The sequence below is a fragment of the Thunnus albacares genome, chromosome 24, assembly GCF_914725855.1.
Source record: "Thunnus albacares chromosome 24, fThuAlb1.1, whole genome shotgun sequence".
Taxonomy (NCBI): domain Eukaryota; kingdom Metazoa; phylum Chordata; class Actinopteri; order Scombriformes; family Scombridae; genus Thunnus; species Thunnus albacares.
In genome coordinates this window covers 15,999,163-16,022,678 of record NC_058129.1, presented here as the reverse complement: position 1 = coordinate 16,022,678, position 23,516 = coordinate 15,999,163, and the positions used below count along the sequence as shown (strand labels likewise).

The window sequence follows — 23,516 nt, the reverse complement described above, 5'->3', positions numbered from 1 at the left end:
TGTGTGTGTAGAAATAAGAGTAAAGTTGGGGAGTTTTAGCGGTTTGAAATATGGGTCCAGACTTGTCACACATCACTCACAGTCTTTGGATCATGACTTAAATAGAAATATGTCAGGATCGCTAATTCAGATTTACTTACAAAAAATATACTTTGAAGTTACAAGATCATTGATTAGTGTTTTGTGTGTTTGTAGGTGACAGTGATGAGGTCCTATGACGCCATGACATCCACCGCTAGAAGACAACCTGAAGGTTCTCTGGTGTATATTATAGACCGAACAGATCTCTACTTACGAGTCCGAGATGGAGTTCGTCAAGTCCAGGTGAAATATTTATCTTGCACCTGGGCACAGATACTCAAAAATATTTTTTTCCAATGTCTATTCAAACACTTATTTCCTGTAATTTTTCAGCTCGGAGGCTACATCCCTTTGCCCAATGCAGATGTGAGTGTTATTTTTCAGGAATTTGAAGTAGTTTTCACCTTTTTTCTTTTCCAAAACATCCACTGTGTCCTGTTTTAATACATATCATGCACATTATTTGCAGGGTAATGAGGTTGCAGCAGCAGAGCCTCCCCAAGCCGTTCCATACTCCCCTGACCAACACTCCAACTCCAACACCTCCACACATGACTCCCAAAGGCCACCTGAGAGTCCGGTCAACCCCCATCATCCAACCCACCCAGACCCTCGATACCCATCAAACCCTGATCCCAGATACCCAACCCACCCTGATCCCAGATACCCAACCCACCCTGATCCCAGATACCCAACCCATTCTGATCCCAGATACCCAACCCACCCTGATCCCAGATACCCAACACACTCTGATCCCCGACACCCAACCCAGCCTAATCCCAGATATCATCCTGATGCTCGACATCAGCCGGATCCGCGGTACCCAGCACCGTCAGATCCCAGGTTTCCAAGTTACAAAGACCGCTTGTACCAACCAGACGGTAGGCATCCTGTTGATTCAGCGCAGGAACGCCCACCATACCCAGACAGTCGCTATGCAGTCACCACTCAGCGAAGACCATCTCCCCCTGTGCCCCAGACTCCAGTCCATCATCATACCTCAGGTGCAGGGGTAAGAGAAGCCACTTTTAAATCATCATAGTCACATCTAAAGCTGCACAAGGCCTTATTGTAGATGTAAACATTGTTGCTGGGCTTGTTGCAGCTCCACCTGATTGCCGTGAACAGCCCTCAGACTGGTGCCATGCGGGGCATCCGGGGCGCAGATTTCCTGTGCTTCTCTCAGGCTCAAGCCATTGGGATGAAAGGAACATTCCGCGCCTTCCTGTCTGCCAAGCTCCAGGATCTCCACAGCATCGTCCGCAAGGCTGACAGAGACCATTTGCCAATAGTCAACCTGAAGGTAGTTAACAGAGGCTTGAGTAAAGAATATCACCAGACTTATACTTTAAACCAGCTATTTTTTTAATAATAATGTATCAAATGTCGGTATGTGATGTGTTGTTGATGAGTTGTTGATCGTAGTGAAGATCCTACAGAGAATTATCAGTAACTCTGCAGCTTCCCTTGGTTTTACGGAGCTTTATAGTGAGTTTCAGCTCATTGTTTAGCTGTCCGGCTGCAACTTTACTGTTCTGGTTCACTCTCAGCGCTCTCATTGCATCGCTTTCAGAGAAAAAGCTCTAAAAAACCACTGTACACCACCTGCTTAGCACCAAACGGCTGACAGAGCCAGTGAGCTGTAGACTAGCTGGTGAACTTAGTGGAGTATTTAGCAGCTAAAGAGCCAGATATTTCGGTAATGCTTCATTTTACAGGTCCTCTGATTTTATACTAATTTCCTGAAAATTTTGTATTTGCATGCATTAAAAAGTATTTTTTAGGACATTTTACAGAAAGGGAGGTGCAGTTTGGCACAAATTATAAAAAAAAGAAAAAGTGAAAAAGTTGGTTTACTAGGTAAGTACAAAGTCATTATCTTTGGGTTCATGCTTGTCAGTTTTTCAACTTGTCAATACATTTGTAAATTTGAAAAAAAAATAGTTTTGTTTTGTCAAACTACATATTAGCATATTAGATTCTTTCTTAAAAACACTATAAGAAATGTCCTAATATGCCAATATATTGAGAGGCTAATTTATTAAGAACTTTTGCAAATTAACATCTAAGTGGGCATTTACCAACTAAACCAACTTAACACTTTTTTTCTTATAATTTGTACCATATTGCACGACCCTTTCTCTTCGATATTTCCCTCAGGAGTTGGTTGAGAGCAAAAACAGAGCTAAAAGAGAGTGAATATTGGACTTACATCCTCCAGGTGGGCAGAAACACGACTCCAAATGAATTATAATGTTGCTCATAACTGCTGAATATGGAAAGCAACTGTTTGCTAACGAGTTCAACATATTAACTTAAAAGGTGATGGTATGTCAATGTTGTGTTCACAACTTTTTTCTGCTGCCCCCGAGTGGCCCAAAAAATCAGTTGATGCAGGTTTAAGAAGAGGAAGCTGGAGCCTTGAGCCTTACAAGAAATCAATTTAACTTGCAACTTAAGGGATAGAATGAAGATAGAATCAGTGACTTGCTTAATTAGTACTGATAATTATGCACTAGATATTTTGTCCTAATTGTGTTGTCTCTTATTTGTCAGGATGAGGTTCTGTTTGACAGCTGGGACGCCATCTTCAATGGCGGCAAAATGAAGGACGTGCCGCTCTACTCCTTCGATGGCAAAAACATTCTCAATGACAACACATGGTGAGCCCAAAAGGCCCCTAATTACCTTTTTTCTTAATATTCTGAAAATAAAGTGATGAGTAGAGGAAAATAAAATACAATAGCAAACATTAAAAACGTCATTGTTTCTGTTTTAACCCAGGCCAGAGAAGATGATGTGGCATGGGTCAACCGCCGCTGGGCAGCGGCATGTTGACAGTTTCTGCGAGACGTGGCGTGTGGGTGACCAGGCACTGACCGGCATGGCATCATCGCTGCAGAGTGGCAGTCTGCTCCAGCAGAGCTCCAGCAGCTGCTCCAGCTCCTACGTCTTGCTGTGCATCGAGAACAGCTATGTCAACCATGCCAAGAGATAGACACACACATGCACACGACACTGGACAAAGGGAAATCTTAAAGCTCATGCTTATATCCTCATTGTTGCTAAGTACACACACACACACTCACTTTTTATGTATCTATGCACCGCATGTGGTGCCTTGTAAATAAATGTTTTTCTAAATAATAATTAATGTTTGTTAGCCCCTCATATATGGTGCTATACAGGATTATCCTACATGTTGAGCGTTAGTCTCTCAAGCTCAGGTGACATACAGTTACAAACCCTCTGGCAGCCATATTGGAGATCCACAACTCTGAGGCAGAAGTAGCCTTAAAAACTGTTTATGACTCCAAAGATGCAGCTTTGTTGTCCTTTCTTTGCTGTTTGTGACTTATCAGCTAGCAGTCACTATAATGTTAATATAAATATTGAAATTAGCTTGTTTGCTGCTAGCTAGCAACCCAGTTTAAAGGGTCAGTTCACCCAAATTACATTAAAAACATATGTTTTCACTAAAGCTGCAACTAACAATTATTTTCATTTTCGATTAATCTGTCGATTATGTTCTAGATTAATTGATTAGTTGTTTGGTTGGCAAAATATCAGGAAATGTTGAAACATGTCAATTATTGTTTCCCAAAGCCAAAGATGCAACCTCAGATGTCTGGTTTTGTCTCATCCAACAGTCCAAAACCCAATGTTCAGTTTAAAGTCATAGAAGACAAAAGAAACCAGAAAATATTCACATTTGAAGAATCAGAGAATTTGGAAATTTGCTTCTCAGATATGACTTAAAATGATGAAATGATTATCAAAATAGTTGCTCATTAATTTAATAGTTGGCAACTAATCAATTATCAACTAATCATTGCAGCTCCAGTTTTCACTCCCCTCTAGTGGTAACTTGCTATGTAGATAGTTTTGGTTTTATTTGCCCAGATTTTGAGAATTCTGCCTCCACCTCAAAATAACGGAGGTGAGTAGAAGTTCATCTGTGGTGCTCACGGCACTGACACCAACAATCAACAGCTACTTGTCTTCAATCCTCAGAAAATTACTGTCAATAAAAGCCATTTTTCAATAATTTGAGCAGCATAAAAAAATCCATCCACCTTCATTGTACTGTGGTAATATTTCAAATATCTCACTATTTGGACAGATAAAGCCAAAGCTATCTGCATGGCTACACACCATTAGAGATACATATTTGTAAATTGGTTGAATTGACCCTTTAAAAATGTTGGCAAGATTTGTCACACAACAAAACCTCAATTCAAGTAAACAACAGGACTAGAGCAACTTTATTTATCTCAGAGGGGGGATATAACACTGTGATCGGCTGTAGAGGAACAAAACAAAGAACTAATGGAAAGAAAAAACTCAAAAAAACGGGACTTTTGGAAAAAATCAGATTTGTCATTTTTGCTTGTCTTCCTGCTTGCATTGTACCAAAAAACAGTGACATTAAAACATTTAAATACCAAATCTACAACTCCACTGCCTAAACACAGTGTTAATTATGAGTTAAACCAGGTTTTCTGTATGTCTTAAATGACACCTTTGCTTTTCATATACAGTATTTGTCAGCACTTGCAAGGAAAATAGATATTAGGTGACATACTTAGATGATTATCAAGCTGTTCATTTCTTAAAAAGGTGCAATTATGAACTTAGTGTCCGAGGGCAAGATAAAAATTTAATTATTGTATATGAAATATGTTTTCTTTTAACTTCTTTCCTTTATACTGATTTTATCTGTAACCCATAGCACTTGAGTAATAGCCTTTTCATTTTGTCTTACATGGGAAGATATTTTCAAATCATATTTTTAGCAATAACAAAGGGATATTTATTTTTTATAAACCGTGCTTTTTCCTTTTCAACCATGATGTGTGATGTTTCACAAAGATTAATACAATTTGTAATCCAGCAAATGTGCAAACACAGTGATGTCTTATGCATACTGAAATCCTGAAAAGGGATGGGGACCAGTGTCCTATTGATAGAAATCAGAGATCTGTGCACATAGTAAGCACACAAATGAAATGTATGTACAGATATCTGAAAAGGATTCAGCCATACATGTTTGTCTATGCACTGTTGAAGAGCAATGCTTTTTTTTTTAATTACAGGACATTTGTATTGAGAACAGTAAATGCACTGCAGCTAGCTTACTGGCATCTCCAGTGGAGCGGACACAAACACAATTGTGAATTTTAAGTGTCATTCGACAGTTTCTGTTTAATATGGAGGATAGAATGACATTTGTTATGTACTAACAGAGCCATACCACATGCAATACGTTTTGTATTAACTTTTACAGATTGTAATCTGTCTCTTTTGTTATGTGAGCAACATTCTGTATGAAATGCTGCATCTCATCGAATAAACCCGTGTGGAAATTGTGAGTTACGTTTTCAACTGATGGTGTGATGCTCTAACTGTCTTATATGTAGTTCTGTTTCAAGATTCAAACACCAACTGATATATACATATGCACACTGAGAAAAAAGGAAGGTGATGCATATGCATGTATTTTTGATAGTATTTTACAACAAAAAAGGTGTTTATATCATTGGTTCTCTAATGATGATGGCAACAATGACTTAAGTACTGTGGTGTTTTTTTAATTTTTACTTTCTTTTATCACTTTTATCACAGCAGTTGCTCAAAGTAATGGCTCAAAGTACAATTTAAAAGGGTCAGTTCACCCAAATGAGATCATCTGTAGACCTTACTGTGAACAATTTACATTGAGACTACTTTCAATTGAAGTCTCTATGAAAAGTGTTGATGGTGTGTGTTTTGGATTATCCAGACTATTGGAGAAATGTGCTTTTTAAACTCCTGACAGAATTAAAACCTTAGTAAATTAAGTCAAAACTATCTGCATGGCTACATACCAGCAGAGGGAGCACATTTTATTAAATTTTTTTCCAAATTTGGTTGAACCGGCCTTTAAAGCCCAAAAATAAAAACTGAAAATCATTGGTAAAAGCAGTTGTTTGTGTGAATCATTATCTTAAGGCAGTGAATCCCAACCTCAGGATCCAATAAGTGGCCTGTAACATGATTAAAGAAATAACAAGGAAAAAATATTTCTTCTGACTTTTCACTACTTTTTTTTCTTTTTCTCATGAAAAACTGGTTAATTTTACTTCTAAAATCCTTGAAATGAAACAGCTTGAGAAGGAAATATTTTTCATTGCTTGAACACTCACGGCAATTAAAGTTGACAGTAGAAATTGCTTAATTTTAAGGTGTCACAGCCCAAAAGACTAACTTACGGTGTTGTGGTTGACTTGTAATTGATGTCAGCTTCATAAGAGGCATCACTTGAATGAAAATGTGTGATAAGACACTTAAAATGCTCTTTCATTTTCCTGAATGGACACTACTTATATAATGTGATAGTTAAGACCTAATGGACTCTTTCTTAGGCCTGAAGGTTACAGCAGAGGAAATGGCCAGGGGTTTCATGATAGACATGGTTTACAGTCATGTGAACACCTGTGTGCACACAAGCACAACACACAGAAATGCCCTTTAACCCCACTCCTTCAATTAACTACAACTGCCATGGGAAAATTATCACCTTGGTTTAGAGCAAATGAGACAAAGCTGTCTAATTATTACAGCATAGAGATAATGAAGACTGATTGATGTTTAAGACACACAGAGTCTTTAAATTTGAACATTTGTCATGTAAAAAGGACAACTGTGTCCATTTCATTTGGCATTTTTGAGCTTTATTGTATGGCATAGAGAAATTCTGGCTTCAGAGGAAATTGTCAAAGGTTTAGAGATATCTAAGATCATGATAGACACAGTTTACCATCATGTGAACACCTGTGTGCACACAAACACAATACACAGGTACTCCCTTTAAACCCACTCACTCAATAAACTATTACTGCGTAGTAGAGCAAAGGAGATAAAGCTGTCTAATTATTAATGAACACTGATGTTTAAGACACACAGACTCTTAACATTTGAACATTTGTCATGTAAAAAGGACAACTGTGTCCATTTCATTTGGCATTTTTGAGCTTTATTGTATGGCATAGAGAAATTCTGGCGTTTCTTTTAGTGATATTTACATTAAAAGTAATTTTTTTTCCTGTCTTTCTTGTACCATTTTACAACCTGAACCCAGTTACTGTACATACTCTGTAGCTGACATTCAGCTCTGATGTTGCAACATTTCCCTTGTGCTTCCTCCAGATAAGGAGGGCTGACTCATGAAGCCGTGCCGCTGTGTCAGACAGCTGCTGCTTGGCTGCTGTTTATGTCTCAGACTCCAAAAAACAAGAGCTGGGTTCCAGGAATACACAGCGTCTCCATAGAGAATGTAAAGGGCTCTGAAACAGCCCCCCTCCTCTTCTCTGCAGTCTCTTGTATGTTCTGTGTTTTTTCTCTGTGGATCATGTTCTGTAACTGTTCCTTTCATCAACCACCTGCCCACACATTTGTTCATTGTATAGAGAGCAGTTTTCTTTATGGATATACTGTATGTTGCCTTACCTGTTTTTACCTGCTTGACTGTTTCATTAAGTGACCTCTATCTGTCTGCATGTCTGTTACTGACATACTGTATTATATTTATATATATAATATATATATATAAACAAGGTCAAGTTGAGGTAATATCATACCTGCTTCAAAACCTCTGATGCAGATTCATTCATGTGTTCACTCAGTTGTAGCGGTTTAAAAGCACATTTAAACAACCTCTTACATGTAATAAATTTGCTAAGGAAAACTACTGAAATTCTTTACAAAGAATATCTTATTCTTCCATTTAATGGACCAAGGAGTTTAAATGTATGATTGAGCACATATTAGCCGTGTTTAATTTATTTTTTATGGTTGATCCTGATATTATTTAGAAAAAAAGATCTTAAAATTGGACTATTTTTAGGCAAAAATCGAAACATGCAGGTAAAATCTTGCAGCACTTCATGATGGCTTCTCCTTGATATTGTGGTTTAGACAGTATCTCATTTGTACATTACTTTGGACTAAAGCATCTGCTGAATTAAGACACGTAAAAATGCTAAATTAAGAAAATCAGTATGTAGATTAAGAGGGATTAAGTATTATCCATCAGAATGAGATACCTGGCAGTGTAGAGAAGGCTTTGAAACAACATAGAAAACAATTAAACAATTCAAAAGTTAAGTGAATGATTGATAAATTATATAATTTTGAGGTTTTTTATGTTAGGATTTTTGTGGTGAGTCCCTCTCTAATGTTTGTGGGGTTGTACCAGGGGACTTTAGACTCATGACATCAATATTTCTGGAATCCTGCAGATTTGGTTATAAACTGAAAATCCAATTCTCTTTTGAAGTTAAAAAACATTCATATACAAATAGAATTAAAACATTAAAAAAAAACAAAATATAAGTATATATGAGTACACTTAATAATAAAACTTAATAATTTTATTAAGTTTCAGTTTAACCCAGATGTTTTCTTGTAATTAAATTTTATGTAAAAAATCATTAACGTGACTGCTTTGATGCACAGGAATATGAGGAAAGTTAAGATGACCAATTTGAAGTTAAATCACTGAACCATCAACATGACCAAGAAAACATTAAAATAGATCAGTTATGGGATTCTGTTGGAAGTACAGCTTATTTTCACAAGGCACTTCTCTTTCATGTGGTGTATTTTATTCAAGAAGGGCTGCAGGACAGTGAGTAATTCTGTGACTCATATCCCACTTAAATTGCATGAATCAACTTAAATCACAATATTTGTTCATTCTGTGTGCTATCCAGGGGAAATTTTCACTTGTCATGGTGCTAGAGGAAAGGTCAAGGGTCACCAAAAACATTCAGAATCATCCTCTTGTACAAACTGTTGGGGCAATAAATGATTGCAAATAACAGGAAGAGAGAGGCAGCAAAAAAGAGGTGGAAATATAAGAATGACAGTGGAAGTTACTCAGAATTGCTAAACAAGGCTTGTTATTTTAGTTATTGTTAGCAATAAAAATGCAGAACATTCAAACCTCAAAGCAGAAATGATCTTTTCTTATGTCAAACAATAACACTCTCTTAAACTCCTCAAGGACGCCAGCATCCACGGCTGACATTACTAGCACTCCAAATATAGGCTAAATTTTGGTGAGGGAAAAACTGGCATGGCCATTTTCAAAGGGGTCACTTGATCTCTCACCTCAAGATATCTGAACGAAAATGGATTCTATGGGCACTCACAAGGGAGTGCATTTTTTGCATACTAGGGTCCCTAAACAGTCTTGGAATTGCATAGATTTTGTATGACTGGAAAACTGAGACTCTTGTGGAATCAATGAGCCCAATTGTATCCATGTGTGATGATGCTGGTCCCCATAGTAGCCATTTCATTGTAGTGAGACTTGGCCTCACTGTATAAAATGACCTATTGTGACCTCTAGGATAATCACAGCCTCATGAAACTTTACAGCCACAAACTAGAGACCAAGGGCATTCAGAGGATGTGTGGCTTTCCTATGTATATTGACATCATCAAGGGGGTTTCTAAGCAATTTCCAGAACAGAAGTGCTTGCCATCCAATCGCCAAAAATGCAATTCTTACAGAAATTTCCAAATGTCAAAAGTTTTTGATGCCAAATCACAGCATGATTTTTTCTGTGGTGTTCCTGAAGGTCTTGATGTCCCTATGTGGTAATTTGGAGGAATTTGTGACCATTTTATCAATTCCCAAGTGGTCAAAAATGGTTAAATTTTGCACCAAGTCTGTGTAACAAATGGTATCAAACCCCCCCTTTAAACAAGACAAAAATGGGTGGAGGTTAAGAAGGAAGTGGGTGCTCTTAATTTCCTCTTTTTCCCATTTCCTGCACCTTTTTACATTAAAACCAGTATTTATAAAAGACCTAAGATGAGTTTTCATGGTATCAGTTATTGTTAAAGTTATAGTATAAATATCACTTATGTTAGTGAATGCAGAAATAATTTGTATAATGATCTGAGTCAATAATCTAGAAAGTAGCAGAGGCATGCTAGTTTCTGTAACAGGCTTCATTCATTTTTCATTGAATAGTGTTCTTATCAGAACAGTGTTGGTGTGTTGTTTCACCTGCAGCTCCTCCCATCTCGTGAAAGCAGCTTGTAGAATTTTTTGCCCTGAGTTTCGCCTACAGGCATCACACGGCGCACAAATCCAACTTCATACACAGTCATTGTCAATAATCTCCCAAAAGTGGCTCTAATCTTTCTATGTAAAGGCTGTAATTTCTCATAAGGGTCGTATGATGTTTCTGCATCAGGGTTATGGCAGGACACAGCTGTAGGGCACTCTCCTGCAGGCAAAACTCTGGACGGGGCTAGCTCATATGTAATACTAATATCAAAACTGTAACACCTGGGTGAGGCACTGGAACTTAATAGTTTCAGTAATAACCTGATTGTTTTGTGTGACAGGTTTTATGGACTCATTGTCCAGATCAGTATTTCACGCATCTCTCTATTTTTCTTCTCCTGGTTGGTTCAAGTTGGAGGTTAGTTTCACTTCGGTGTGACGCAGCTAATTTTCACCACGAAAAAGGTATTGTGACCTTTTTAAAAATCGGGTTTTATTGTTTGAGACTGTTAACGTTAAAGGTGCAGCATTCTTAAAATCAGCTTCTATTGAGCACTCTTGTGACTTTTTTCAACACATAAGACAGTGTTAAATTGTTTAATAGGGTACAGTAACGGTCCCTTGTCTCGTCAACACAGGACAGCCTTGCAGCTTTTAGGAAGTGATGGAAGTATTCAGACTCTCTACTTGAGTAAAAGTTGCAATACCACAATCTAAAAGTACTCCACTATGAATTAAAGTCTTACAAATCTTAGTTAAGTAACTGTATTATTATATATTATATTAATTAATTACTATTGCTGATGCATTATTGTTTAAGCAGCACTTAAATGTTTGTTAATACTAGTAGTAATGTATAATGATGCACAACTATTTTATAAGGTGATTAGTTTGGTTTGGAAATAAAATCTTAAGCTGTCAAACAAAATTAGTGGAATAAAAATAATATATGATAATTTCTCTGAAACAGAGTGGAGTAAGTAGAAAAGTGAAGTAGCAGAAAAGTGAACAAAATACACAATATATCTAAATATGTAGGTTCTACTGTATAGTATACAGTATATTAAACTAATTATGAAATTGATTTAGTTCACCCACGCTGTCAGTGGCTCTTTAAGGAAATGGAAAATAACAAGCCTACCACTGAGACACCTCTGGGTCAATTCAGTCCTTCATAAACCTTCCTAACAACAACAAAAGAGACTGAAAGAAGATTGAATAAATGTCACAATATAAAGTGAACCAGTATCATTCAGAAACATTTTGTCTTGTAGCTTATTTTGTGTGAAATCACACAGATGGCAGACATAAACTCTGATTACTGTTTTGTGTGAAGGGATACAGAGTTGAGCTGCTGTGTACTTGACCATGGAATAGATGATGTTGTTAATGTGCACCATCTAGTGGATTTAAAGTAGAACTACTGTGATTGATGCAATAATACCACAGGTCATTCATACCACTCAGTCCTGACCAATAAGTAGGGAGATAACATTTATATAAAATATAATTAGAATAAATGTGAAAATTTGTGGTTTTAAAAAATACTTTAACCTTTACTTTACTTTTACTACTTTTTACTATACTTTTTAAAAATGTTGGAAAAAGTTTGGTTGGTGGCTAGCCAGATTTTTCTGATTTACAATCCAACTTACTTCTGTAGGTTCTGGACTTGATTTCCGGCTGCAGCTTTGACGTTACACTAATGTTTTCTAGAGTTTGACAGAGAAAGTTCAGAAGTCTGACATTGGACTGACATTGGAGAATAAACAGAATCTTCTTTCTCAATGTCTCCTCTACAGATGAAAGTAGAAAATCTGTGTGACTTGACATGGATGTTGATTTAACAGGTAAGCTTCTTCCAAGCTGGAAGATAAGCTGGCATTGTTGATTCTGACTGTACAGTGCACTATGACAAAACACGCTGGCAAAATATTTATCATGGTATGGAACATTTGATATCTTGGTGGTGGAAAAGGAGCATTACCAAAACAATCAAGCATCTGTATTTTTGCCATTTCCTTCTTCTGCCACACAGCAGGCTCAAAAGCATCTTCAATTTCATTTTCAGCCTGACTGACATAGCATGTTGGGTTTGTTTTGTGTAAAGGTGTAAGCCCTACTATGGATCTGCCTGAGGGGCAAGATGATGGTATCCCTCACTCTGAAGTCACTTCATTTGGAGAACATGACTACAAAACCAAAGTTCAGAGGTAAGATGATGATTTCTAAAGCCCTATGACTGTCAGAGCCTACACAGTACCTGATTTTGCCTACATTGTTATTAAAAGTGAAAACTCTGTGTTGTGTTGAAGCCCAGAACAACAGCAGCAGGAGGAGAGACCACCCTCCCCTGTACCCAGCTGTGTGTCCATGAAGAGCAACCAGTCAATAGAGCCACCGCTTGGTTTAAAAGGACATCATTCTGAAACAGAGTAAGTTAACAAGTTTATCATCTTATCACCTGAGAAGAGTTGGTCCATTGTTCTATAAGTCTTTAATATAAAAAAGTAAAAGCTGTTTTTGTAAGCTGTTTTTGTTGTGTTTTAAGTCCAGAGCAGCTGCAAAAACCAGTCTCCCCTGTATCCAGCTGTGTTTCCATGAAGAGCAACCAGTCAATCGAGCCACCTCTTGGTTTGAAAGGACATCATTCTTCTGCAACAGAGTAAGTCAACATTTTACTATGTACTATGTAAGTGTCAATAAAGCAATTTCTAGAATGAAACTATCTTTTGTGAATTGTTTGTCTCTGTCAGGACCCAGGAGGAGAGACCAGAGTCTCCTGTATCCAGCTGTGTATCCATGAAGAGCAACCAGTCAATCGAGCCACCTCTTGGTTTTAAAGGACAATATTCATCTAAACCAGAGTAAGGCATTGTCTGTTGATTCAGTCTGTCTGTCCAGTTTGTCTTTTAATTCTTCTTAAGCTCCTTGCCTTCTTATGTTGATCTATGCCATTTATCCTCTCGACTCTGACTGTGAAAAAAATTTTGTTGAAAATTTGTCTTGAGAAATGTCAATGTCATATAGGACTGCAATTTATGATTGTTTTCATTATCAATTAATCCCCCAATGTTTTCTCAATTATCAAAAAATAGTTAAAAACACCCATTGTAATTTCCCAGATCTAAAGTTGACATCCTGCTTTTAAGCTTCACTGTCCGAAAATAGTCCAAACACCTAAGATATTCAGTTACCTAACAGAAAACAAAGAAAAACTGTGAATCTTCAAATTTTGAGGCATTTTTGCTTGAATAATAACAAATGATAAATTGAATATCAAAACAGATTAATTTTCAATCAACTAATGGATAATATGACTAATCAGCTATACTGTTATTATTGTTATAAAATGTTTTCAGTGTTTATGATATTCCATTTTGTTCCAAGAGCCAGAAAAATCTAAATCTGAAAAAACAAGGTTGAGCTGTGCTGGGCTGAGCAAGCTACATAGTTGTCTGTAGAGCTAAACATCGAAATCAAAATTTTATCGAAATCGCAATATGACCTACTGACCTACAATTTTCAAATCACGGGAGGCCCAATATTTGTTGAAGGCAAAATGTATGTCAAAATACCATTTTTAATGAAATATTGTCATTCTGCAGAGATGTCCTGACCTACACATCATATTCTACAGACTTAAGAAAATATCTTTGTTTGGTTCAGATCCCTTCAAAAATCACACCATGATCATTTTAATATGTTTTTCAATTAAAATGAGAATAATTATGTAAAAATTATCATTCTCTCTAATAAATCATATATCAATTGCAATATCAGTCAAAACAATTGCAATTAGATATTTTTTCAAAGTTGTTCAGCCCTAGTTGACTGTAATATTCAGTGATAACTGTAAATATGCCTCCTTCTTTTATGCCCCACATCTATTTAATAGATAAATGATCATCCAAATATCCACAAGTAGGAGATAAGATGTCTGTCCAGGGATAGGATCTTGTATAGGACCAGTTTAGTGGCAGAATGTGCGGTCGCATGTTCAATCCAAAACAGAAGTGGCTCAAGTATCGACCCCTGTGGGACTCCACATTTTAAACTTTAATAATATTGAATTTTTGTCTGCTGAAGGTTGTGTTCTGTCATATGTATATAAACACAACCAAGCCAGTTCCCTTGATACCAACAAAGTTCACGAGATAATCCAAGGTGATTGTATGCAAATTTTGTAACTGTAGCATTATAAAGGTTGAATGAAAAGTGCTGGAAATAGGAGATGATACTGAACTGAGCCTCTTTTCTAGAGCAGCCTCAGTTTTCATTCATCTGTGTACACTCCTACCTGAGAACTGACCCAACAGTCATAGTCTGTTTTTCATGGCTTTTTCACCCTATCAGAGTGGTTTCCAACCTGAAGGTCAGTAACCCTCCAAGATAAATCATAGGGATGACAGGATAATTAACATTATAGAAAAGCAGGAAAAAAACATTTTTAGAAAAATTTAAAGAGTTTTTGTATAATTTTACCTCATTGTGTATCTGTAAATTATTCAAGAAATATAATTTGAGAAGGAAAAATAAGTCTTTGGATGAGTCGATCACAACCCATTGACAAACTGTGACAAAGGGTCCCAAATAAAAGCCCTTTTCTAAAGGGATAAGGAGATTTTTTGTTAAATCCGGTAATACAAAAAGTCAGCCAGTATGAAAATGGATATTCAAAATGCTGAGGTGTGTTTTCCTCCACAGACTACAACAGCAGACATCAGAGGTTCATAGTGGTCAATCTGCCCTGGAACATCAAACAGACTCTGTATTTATGGTGTGTAAATGTACACACACACACACACACACACACACACAGTGAGTGAGAGAGAGAGAGCAAAGTAGTTCCAACAACCAGTCCATAAAATATTGTCCTAATGTTCTCCATGGCACATTGATTAGACAAACAGGCTTCCACTACGTGATGGATGGAATTGCTGTTGATTGTTTTTCAGCTGCTTGAGGAGAGCATTGTCACTTTTGTGAGGAAGGAGCTAAAGAGGATGCAGAAGGTTCTGAGTTCAGAGTGCTCGGAAGAAGAGATGATGGACGGTGAGGAGAAAGAGGAAATGAGGAGCAGCAGAGAGGCATTTCTAAAAATCACACTTCACTTCCTGAGAAGAATAAAGCAGGAGGAGCTGGCTGACTATCTGCAGAGGAGTAAGAATATTTTTACAGTTTTAACATGATGATCCTATTTATTGCAGCATTAACTCATTTGTGTTTTGTTCATGCAGAATCTCCTGCCATGTGCCAGCGGAAACTCAAATCTAGTTTGAAGCAGAAGTTCCAGTGTATGTTTGAGGGGACTGCTAAAACAGGGAACCCAACACTTCTAAATGAGATCTACACAGAGCTCTACATCACAGAGGGAGGGATTTCAGAGGTCAGTGATAAACATGAGGTCAGACAGATTGAAACAGTGGCCAGGAAACCAGCCAGACCAGAAACAACAATTGTATGCAAACACATCTTCCAACCCTTGCTGGGAAGAGATGAACCAATCAGAACAGTGATGACAAAGGGAGTGGCTGGCATTGGGAAAACAGTCTTAACACAGAAGTTCACTCTGGACTGGGCTGAAGACAAAGCCAACCAGGACATACAGTTCACATTTCCATTCACCTTCCGAGAGCTGAATCTGCTGAAAGGGAAAAGGTACAGCTTGGTGAAACTCATTCATCACTTCTTTGGTGAGACTAAAGAGGCAGGAATCTGTAGGTTTGACAAATCCCAGGTTGTGTTCATCTTTGACGGTCTGGATGAGTGTCGACTTCCTCTGAACTTCACCAACAACGAGGACCTGACTGATGTTACAGAGTCCGCCTCAGTGGATGTGCTGCTGACAAACCTCATCAGTGGGAAACTGCTTCCCTCTGCTCGCCTCTGGATAACCACACGACCTGCAGCAGCCAATCAGATCCCTCCTGAGTGTGTCGACATGGTGACTGAGGTGAGAGGGTTCACTGACCCTCAGAAGGAGGAGTACTTCAGGAAGAGATGCAGAGATGAGGAGCAGGCCAGCACCATCATCTGCCACATCAAGACATCACGGAGCCTCCACATCATGTGCCACATCCCAGTCTTCTGCTTGATCACTGCTACAGTTCTGGAGGATGTGTTGAAAAGCAGAGTGGGAAAAGAGCTGCCCAAGACCCTGACGGAGATGTACATCCACTTTCTGGTGGTTCAAGCCAAACTATGGAATGTCAAGTATCACGTTGGAGCTGAGACAGATCCACATTGGAATCCAGGCAGCAGGGAGATGATTCTGTCTCTGGGAAAACTGGCTTTTGAGCAGCTGCAAAAAGGCAACCTGATCTTCTATGAATCAGACCTGACAGAGTGTGGCATTGATATCACAGCAGCCTCAGTGTACTCAGGAGTGTTCACACAGATCTTTAAAGAGGAGAAAGGGCTGTACCAGGAGAAGGTCTTCTGCTTTGTTCATCTGAGTATTCAGGAGTTTCTGGCTGCTCTTTATGTCTTTCTGACTTTCACTGACTCCAGTGTTGATCTCCTGTCCCAGTCGAAACGCTGGTGGTCCAAAATATTAACAGACAAGTCTAAACTATCACATCTCTTTCAAAGTGCTGTGAACATGGCTTTACAGAGTCCAAATGGTCACCTGGATCTGTTCCTCCGCTTCCTCCTGGGCCTTTCACTGCAGTCCAATCAGACTCTTCTACGGGGCCTGATAACACAGAGAGGAAGTAGTTCACAGAGCAAGCAGGAAACAGTTCAGTACATCAAGAGCGTGATCAGGAAGAATCTCTCCCCGGAGAGAAGTATCAATCTCTTCCACTGTCTGAATGAGCTGAATGATCAATCTCTAATGGAAGAGATCCAACAGTACCTGAGTTCAGGAAGTCTCAGCACAGACAAGCTATCTCCTGCTCAGTGGTCAGCTCTAGTCTTCATCTTGCTGTCATCAGAGAAAGAGCTGGATGTGTTTGACCTGAAGAAATATTCAGCCTCCGAGGAGGGTCTTCTGAGGCTGCTGCCAGTTGTCAAAGCCTCCAATAAGTCTCTGTAAGTCCATAGAAAACTGGATAAATTTAATAGACACTAATTATCAACTCCATAGATATAAGTACACCAGTAGTTACACTTTAATAATTACATGACACAGTCTGCTGTCTTGTTTCATATGTCTTGCAACCCTTAGTAACTTCAGGCTAGCATCTTCATCTTTAGTGTGATTGCATGCGCTATTTTTGGGTTTTTTCTGTTCTTTTTCATGTTTAACAATACTGTTGGCCAGGATTGGTGGAATCTCCACAAACAATGGGGGGAGGGATGAGGGGAGAGCATTTGGATCAGAATAAATAACACATATTTTCTCTCACAAATGAAAGGGTTCATAAGCAAAAAGACACACACTTCCTCAAACTCAGGAGTATTTCTACTACAGCATTACTTGGTCTGGTATGATGAATAGCCTTTGGTAGCTAATGTTAGTTAATATTAACAAGCTTTATATAGATGCTGCTGTGTTACTGACTTTAAAGTGTCAGTTTGCAAACTTTAGGACCCTCCTGCTCTACTGTTACACTATGTTTCAGCATTTGCCATCATCTTTTTAGTGTCACTTGTGGCCACAGTGGTTGATGTTGATCAAAGGTCACAAAGGTTTGCTTTAAATGTTATCTGGTACGAAATTGCATTTCAGCAAATCATAATACATTATAGTATTTATTTATTGTAATGTTTGGGATTAATATTAGTCTTTTATGAGGTCAGAAATAAGGAAAATCTTAAAAATTCATTCTTGTTGCATGTTTTTTTTCAGGCTGAGTGGCTGTAACCTGTCAGAGAAAAGCTGTGAAGGTCTAGCATCAGTTCTAAGCTCTTCTAGTCTGAGAGACCTGGATCTGACTAACAACGACCTGCAGGACTCTGGAGTGAAGTGGCCCTGTGCTGGACTGGAGAATCCACAGTGTCACCTGGAAACAATGAGGTTAGATTATATGGTAGTTAACAATTCATGAATGTCTTCTTTTGTAATTCCACTCAAGGCTTTAAATATGTATTCCCCTGACACTATAGATGTTTTCTGCCTAAATGTACTTGAATATAACACACACAGGAAAGCGAAATATCTAAAAAAAAAAAAAAAAACAACAACAAATTTCTCTATTTGTTTTCCTAGGTTGAACCAAAACAATCTCACAGACAAATGCTGTCAGGAGTTAGCATCAGTTCTCAGCAGCAAATTGTCTAGTTTGAAAGAGCTGGATATGAGTTACAATGACCTGCAGGACTCAGGAATGAAGCTTCTTTCTGCCGGACTGGAAAGTCCAAACTGTACATTGGAAACACTCAGGTTAGGGTATATTATGTTTCACAGGTGTTAAAGAATCAGAGGTGTGATACTTTAGCGTATAGTCATATTCTTAAAGAACTTGTTTTTTTATTTAATATGCAAGTTGATTGAAATTCTTCTTCAGGCTGAGTGGCTGTAATCTATCAGAGAGAAGTCATGGCACTCTGGCCTCAGTGCTGAGCTCCCAGTCCTCTGGTCTGAGAGAGCTGGACTTGAGTAACAATGATCTGCAGGATTCAGGAGTAAAGCTGTTCTCTGTTGGACTGGAGAGTCAACATTGTAAACTGGAAACTCTGAGGTTAGATCACATTATGACACCCTCTAATACTGCAGGCTGTTTGTTCTTATTTTTGTAGCATTTGTGGTTAACATTTCCCGTCTTGATCAAATTAAAAGCTGTTGAGTTGTTGTTTATTACATATGCTCCAATCCTTTTATTTTGAGAGTGAACAGACTTAGAGAAACAGTTGTAATGTGTACTTGAACCCATTGTACTGTAGAAAGCTTAACACTTGAAATATAACATTTTTTTCCTTCTTTTTATCAGGTTAAATAAAATGAGGCTCACTGAGAAATGCTGTCAGGAGTTGTCATCAGTTCTCAGCAGCAAGTCCTCTCTTCTGAAAGTGTTGGACTTGAGTGACAATGACCTGCAGGATTCAGGAATGAAACTGCTCTCTGTTGGATTGGCAGGTCTACACTGTCCACTCCAAACACTCAGGTTAGATCAGGTTATAAGATTTTGGAGTAACTTGAATTTGTATCCATGCTGTATATTAGTAAATGTTTCTGTCCCTTTGTCAGGTTGAATCAAACCAACCTCACAGAGAAATGCTGCCAGGAGATCTCATCAGTTCTCAGATCTGAGTCTTCCAGTCTGAGGGAGCTGGACCTCAGTAACAATGATCTGCAGGATTCAGGAGTGAACTTGCTGTCTGGTGGACTGGGAAGTCCACACTGCCCACTGGAAATGATCAGGTGAGCTCTTGTGGATTTCTGCATCACATGTATCTTTATATCTAGCTCTGTGGTTAATGTGATTTCCGATTGCCTTAATCTTCCCTAAGTCAAAATATTTTCAAAAATCCAATGTCTACAATATGCCTCATAGGGCATTATACAAAAAAGAAAACAAATTTACATTATTTGCTTGAGTAAGTCAAACTATGAACTACTGGAAACTGTTTCGCCGTCACATTCCCTTGCGCTGTCTTTACTGATTCCTGCTAAAACAGATTACAAGTCACTAATGCCATTACTAATACCACTTCTTTGAATGCTGTTTAGATTACTACTCAACAATTTATATAAGCAAGTATATTACATAACACAACATCAAACATTTAGCCTTTAGTTGTAACATTTATTGTCAATTAAATGTTTTTATTCGATATGTGAGTTGACAGACTGAAATTCTTCAGGTTAAGTGGCTGTAAGCTATCAGAAAGAAGCTGTGAGGCTCTGGCATCAGCTCTCAACCGCCAGTCTTCTAGTCTGAGAGAGCTGGACCTGAGTAACAATGACCTGCAGGACTCAGGAGTGAAGCTGCTCTCTGTTGAACTGAAGAGTGCACACTGTACACTGGAAACTCTCAGGTCAGATGTTATTTTAGTATTACCTTGTAACATTTGTTGTGTAGATAACATTATTTTACTGGTGTCCATTTAATTAATGGTAATTATATGTATTTGTAGTTTAAAATGCTATCTTGTTAATAGGAACTACATAAGGATGTTCATATTGCCAGTGATGTTAGAAATTGTTTAGGTAGACAGAGTGATACGCCTCAAGTAAGAGAGTGATGTATTATATTTGTATTATATTTTCTCTCAGCATTCTGTTGTTCATTAAAAGTATACCTAGTTATACAGAAGAAGAGGTCCTACAAGAAACCAGAAGCTTGAGTTCAGAATTTTTACATATAAGTGAATGTCAGGTACATTCAAGCCCTTGCCAAACAAGTTCACACAATGCTGATTAAGGCTATCACTGCAAGATTTACCAACTTTCCCACACTGGCACACCAGTAGTGATGTGTTTAACGTCAGTCAGCAATGATTGGTTTGCGACTGTCAACCGAGGCTGTCTGTCCTCAGTGCACCCCAACTGCATCACCTTGCTAGTGTGTGGGTCAGCTCACATAAAAAGCGTTAGGGGTCTGCAGTGATGACGTTGACAGTGTTTGTGTAATTACTCTCACTGCCAGAAGGGGGAGACAAAAGTTCCGCACTGCAGGTTTAAACTACCTTGCTAAAATATAGTTTATCAGAACCCTTATCTGTTCACTAAAAATGAAACCATCTAGAAATCTAAATATTGTTTCCATTTTTCAGATTGAATCAAACTAGACTCACAGAGAAATGCTGTCAGGAGTTCTCATCAGTTCTCAGCTCCCAGTCCTCTAGCCTGAGAGAGCTGGATCTAAGTAACAATAACCTGCAAGATTCAGGAGTGAGGCTGCTTTCTGCCGGACTTCGGAGTCAAAACTGTAGACTTGAGACTTTCAGGTCAGCAAGCATTGTTAATTTTATTCACCTGTGCTTTTCCTACTATTGAAAATCTAAATGCCCATTTTGAGGAAGAATCACAAGCCTATAGAGCCTGTGAGATGGCTCCACATGTGCTCAAGTTCTTTTGAAACCATAACTAATTTCAAAGCATGGGGCTTAAGGAGAAAACATTTCAAGGAAATCATTTTAATTAGGTACACAGCTAGACTCTTTTTTTCAACAAAATACCTCAGTTGTGCATGTTTGTGTAGGTTGTCAGGCTGTCTGATCACAGAGGATGGCTGTGCTTCTCTGGCCTCAGCTCTGAGCTCCAACCCCTCCCATCTGAGAGTGCTGGATCTGAGCTACAATCACCCAGGAGACTCAAGTATTAATCTACTCTCTTCTGGACTGGAAGATCCACGCTGGAGACTGGACACACTCAGGTATAGAGAAACAATAACTAAAAGATGGATACAGGGAAAGATGGTTATGAAGGTTATTATTACTGTATCTATATTTTTCTGACTTCATTTTTTCCAACAGTGTCGACCATGGTGGCATGCAATGGCTGAAATCTGGTCTGAGGAAGTGTAAGTGTGTAAAAAGAAATTTTAATTTCTGTTTTAAAAACGTCAATTTGTCTGACATCCATTCAGTCACAAACTTCACCACAGTGCTGCTACATTTCTTCTCATTTTTTTTCTATCCATCAGATGCATGCAAACTCACATTGGACCCAAACACAGCACACAAAAACGTCCTCCTATCTGACAACAACAGAAAGGTGATGCTGGCAATAGAGAAGCAGCCATATCCTGATCACCGTGACAGATTTGACTGGTGCTATCAGCTGCTGTGCACAACTGGTCTGAGTGGTCGTTGTTACTGGCAGGTTGAGTGGGAAGCAGGGGTGGATATCGGAGTGACTTACAGAGGAATCAGAAGGAGAGGAGCTCGAGATGGCAGCAGGCTTGGGTGGAATGAGATGTCATGGAGTCTAGAGCTCTCTGATAAATGTTACTATGCTTGGCATAATAACATAAGAACAGCTCTTCTCACCCCTCCCTCCACTTCCTCTAAGAGAGTTGGAGTGTATCTGGATTGGCCTGCTGGCTCCCTATCCTTCTACACAGTCTCATCTGACTCACTGATCCACCTGTACACCTTCTACTGCACCTTCACTGAACCCCTCTACCCTGGTTTTGGGTTTTTGTCACTTGAGTCGTCAGTGTCCTTGTGTTAGGATATTCTAACATCAGCATGCTCACAATGACAATTCTAACATGCTGATGTTAAGCAGGTATAATGTTTACCATATTCACCATCTTAGTTTAGCATGCTCACAAATAACATTTGCTAATAAGCACTAAATACAAAGGAAAGCTGAGGCTGATAGGAATGTCATTAGTTTTGCAGATATTTCATAATAAACCAAAGTATTGGACAAACTTAAATTTTGACATGTTGGTGGGGGTAGATGAAAAGTCAGGGGATCATCAAAGTTAGAGGGATACATCTGAAAACCATGAATGTTTGTACCAAATTTTGTGCCAATCCATCCAGTAGATGTTGAGATAAAAACATATTGGGGGCAATGAGTGTGTGTGCAAAATTTCACTTCCTCAAAAACACCCTAGTTTTAGTTGGATGACAATGCATTTTTGACATTATCTCACAGGTTTTGAGAAGGTCTCATGAGCTTTCAGGGTCTACAAAAAGGTCTCAACATAGGGAGGAGCAGTGTCATCATTCAACTCATTTGAAAGCGTGACAATAACTTAAATTGATGTTTTCACACAACAGTAGCAATTTACATTAATCAAACCTGCATCTTAGTGTAATAATAATTTATGCTTGTATATATTTGTATATTATATAAAGTAATACTATCAAATGTTTCATATGTATGAAAATGGGTGGCACAGTAGCCTGCAGGGATGCTTTGCAGTATAATGTGTCACATGTATAGTTCATAATTTGTTTTATGTTTATATCAAACCACCAACTGTGGGATTTGCTCGTCAGATTAAAAAAATATAATTCTGCACTCAGTATAAAATGTGAAGCTTCATTTCACATACGTCAGCAGAGTATCACTTGTATTTTCCACATGACAGCATCATTTTCACATCTCTTTACAAAAAGAGATGTGAAAATGATGACTAAGCACAGTTTTGGTTCAAGTTCAGCAGATAAAATCTGCAACACTGAACTATTGCATAAATGTTTAAACTGCTTTTATTCCAGCTTCCACCTTCAATCTATTTCACTAATGTAGTATACATTATATTTAGGACTTCATCTACTTCTAACTTCTAAATTTGCTTCTATATCTGTATTCTTTCTTTTATTCCACTCAGGTTTTCATGCACCTGACACAGCAATGTTTTATTTTTTTGTCTTGATACTTTTACCATATGTTCTGTCGGATGTTTTCAGTTTCATACTCTGGTCCTGAAGAAACTTTGTCTCATTTAAACAGTATTTCTAAAATTAAAATGGCAATCCTATAAAACTGTAAATTAAAGCCAAACATGTATTGATACGACTA

The 23,516-nt window shown here is 38.2% G+C and overlaps 2 protein-coding genes across 11 annotated transcripts in view; both read left to right on the top strand.

Annotated features, from left to right (window-relative positions):
• Positions 1-5,453, top strand: part of LOC122976555 (collagen alpha-1(XVIII) chain-like) — a 53,490-nt gene extending 48,037 nt beyond the window's left edge. For all 9 annotated transcript variants that reach the window (XM_044345119.1, XM_044345118.1, XM_044345113.1 and 6 more), the window contains 6 exons: positions 196-324; positions 415-447; positions 551-1,093; positions 1,187-1,384; positions 2,638-2,744; positions 2,866-5,453. In XM_044345119.1, coding sequence (XP_044201054.1) covers positions 196-324; positions 415-447; positions 551-1,093; positions 1,187-1,384; positions 2,638-2,744; positions 2,866-3,079 — 1,224 coding nt within the window. In that variant the 3' untranslated portion in view covers positions 3,080-5,453. The remainder of the gene's footprint in view (positions 1-195; positions 325-414; positions 448-550; positions 1,094-1,186; positions 1,385-2,637; positions 2,745-2,865) is intronic.
• Positions 5,454-10,412: 4,959 nt separating this feature from the next.
• LOC122976554 (NACHT, LRR and PYD domains-containing protein 12-like) lies at positions 10,413-22,539 on the top strand. Of its 2 annotated transcripts, XM_044345111.1 has the most exons (19): positions 10,413-10,609; positions 11,947-11,994; positions 12,255-12,357; positions 12,460-12,579; positions 12,696-12,809; positions 12,901-13,011; positions 14,852-14,924; positions 15,103-15,307; positions 15,385-17,179; positions 17,940-18,107; positions 18,300-18,473; positions 18,598-18,771; positions 19,021-19,194; positions 19,278-19,451; positions 19,895-20,068; positions 20,807-20,980; positions 21,235-21,408; positions 21,509-21,555; positions 21,679-22,539. In XM_044345111.1, exons 2-19 carry the CDS (start codon positions 11,976-11,978, stop codon positions 22,206-22,208), a joined length of 4,503 nt encoding a protein of 1,500 aa, XP_044201046.1. In that variant the 5' UTR covers positions 10,413-10,609; positions 11,947-11,975; the 3' UTR covers positions 22,209-22,539. The 2 variants fall into 2 exon arrangements, with proteins under 2 accessions (XP_044201046.1, XP_044201045.1); XM_044345110.1 differs by having other exon boundaries at positions 21,509-22,539.
• The last annotated feature ends 977 nt before the right edge of the window (positions 22,540-23,516 follow it).

What these genes read in the sequence shown, in the direction of transcription:
- LOC122976554 (XM_044345110.1), top strand. An exon ending in TGTACATTGGAAACACTCAG is followed by an intron (nt 18,474 to 18,597) that starts GTTAGGGTATAT and finishes ATTCTTCTTCAG; the next exon opens with GCTGAGTGGCTGTAATCTAT. An exon ending in TGTAAACTGGAAACTCTGAG is followed by an intron (nt 18,772 to 19,020) that starts GTTAGATCACAT and finishes TCTTTTTATCAG; the next exon opens with GTTAAATAAAATGAGGCTCA.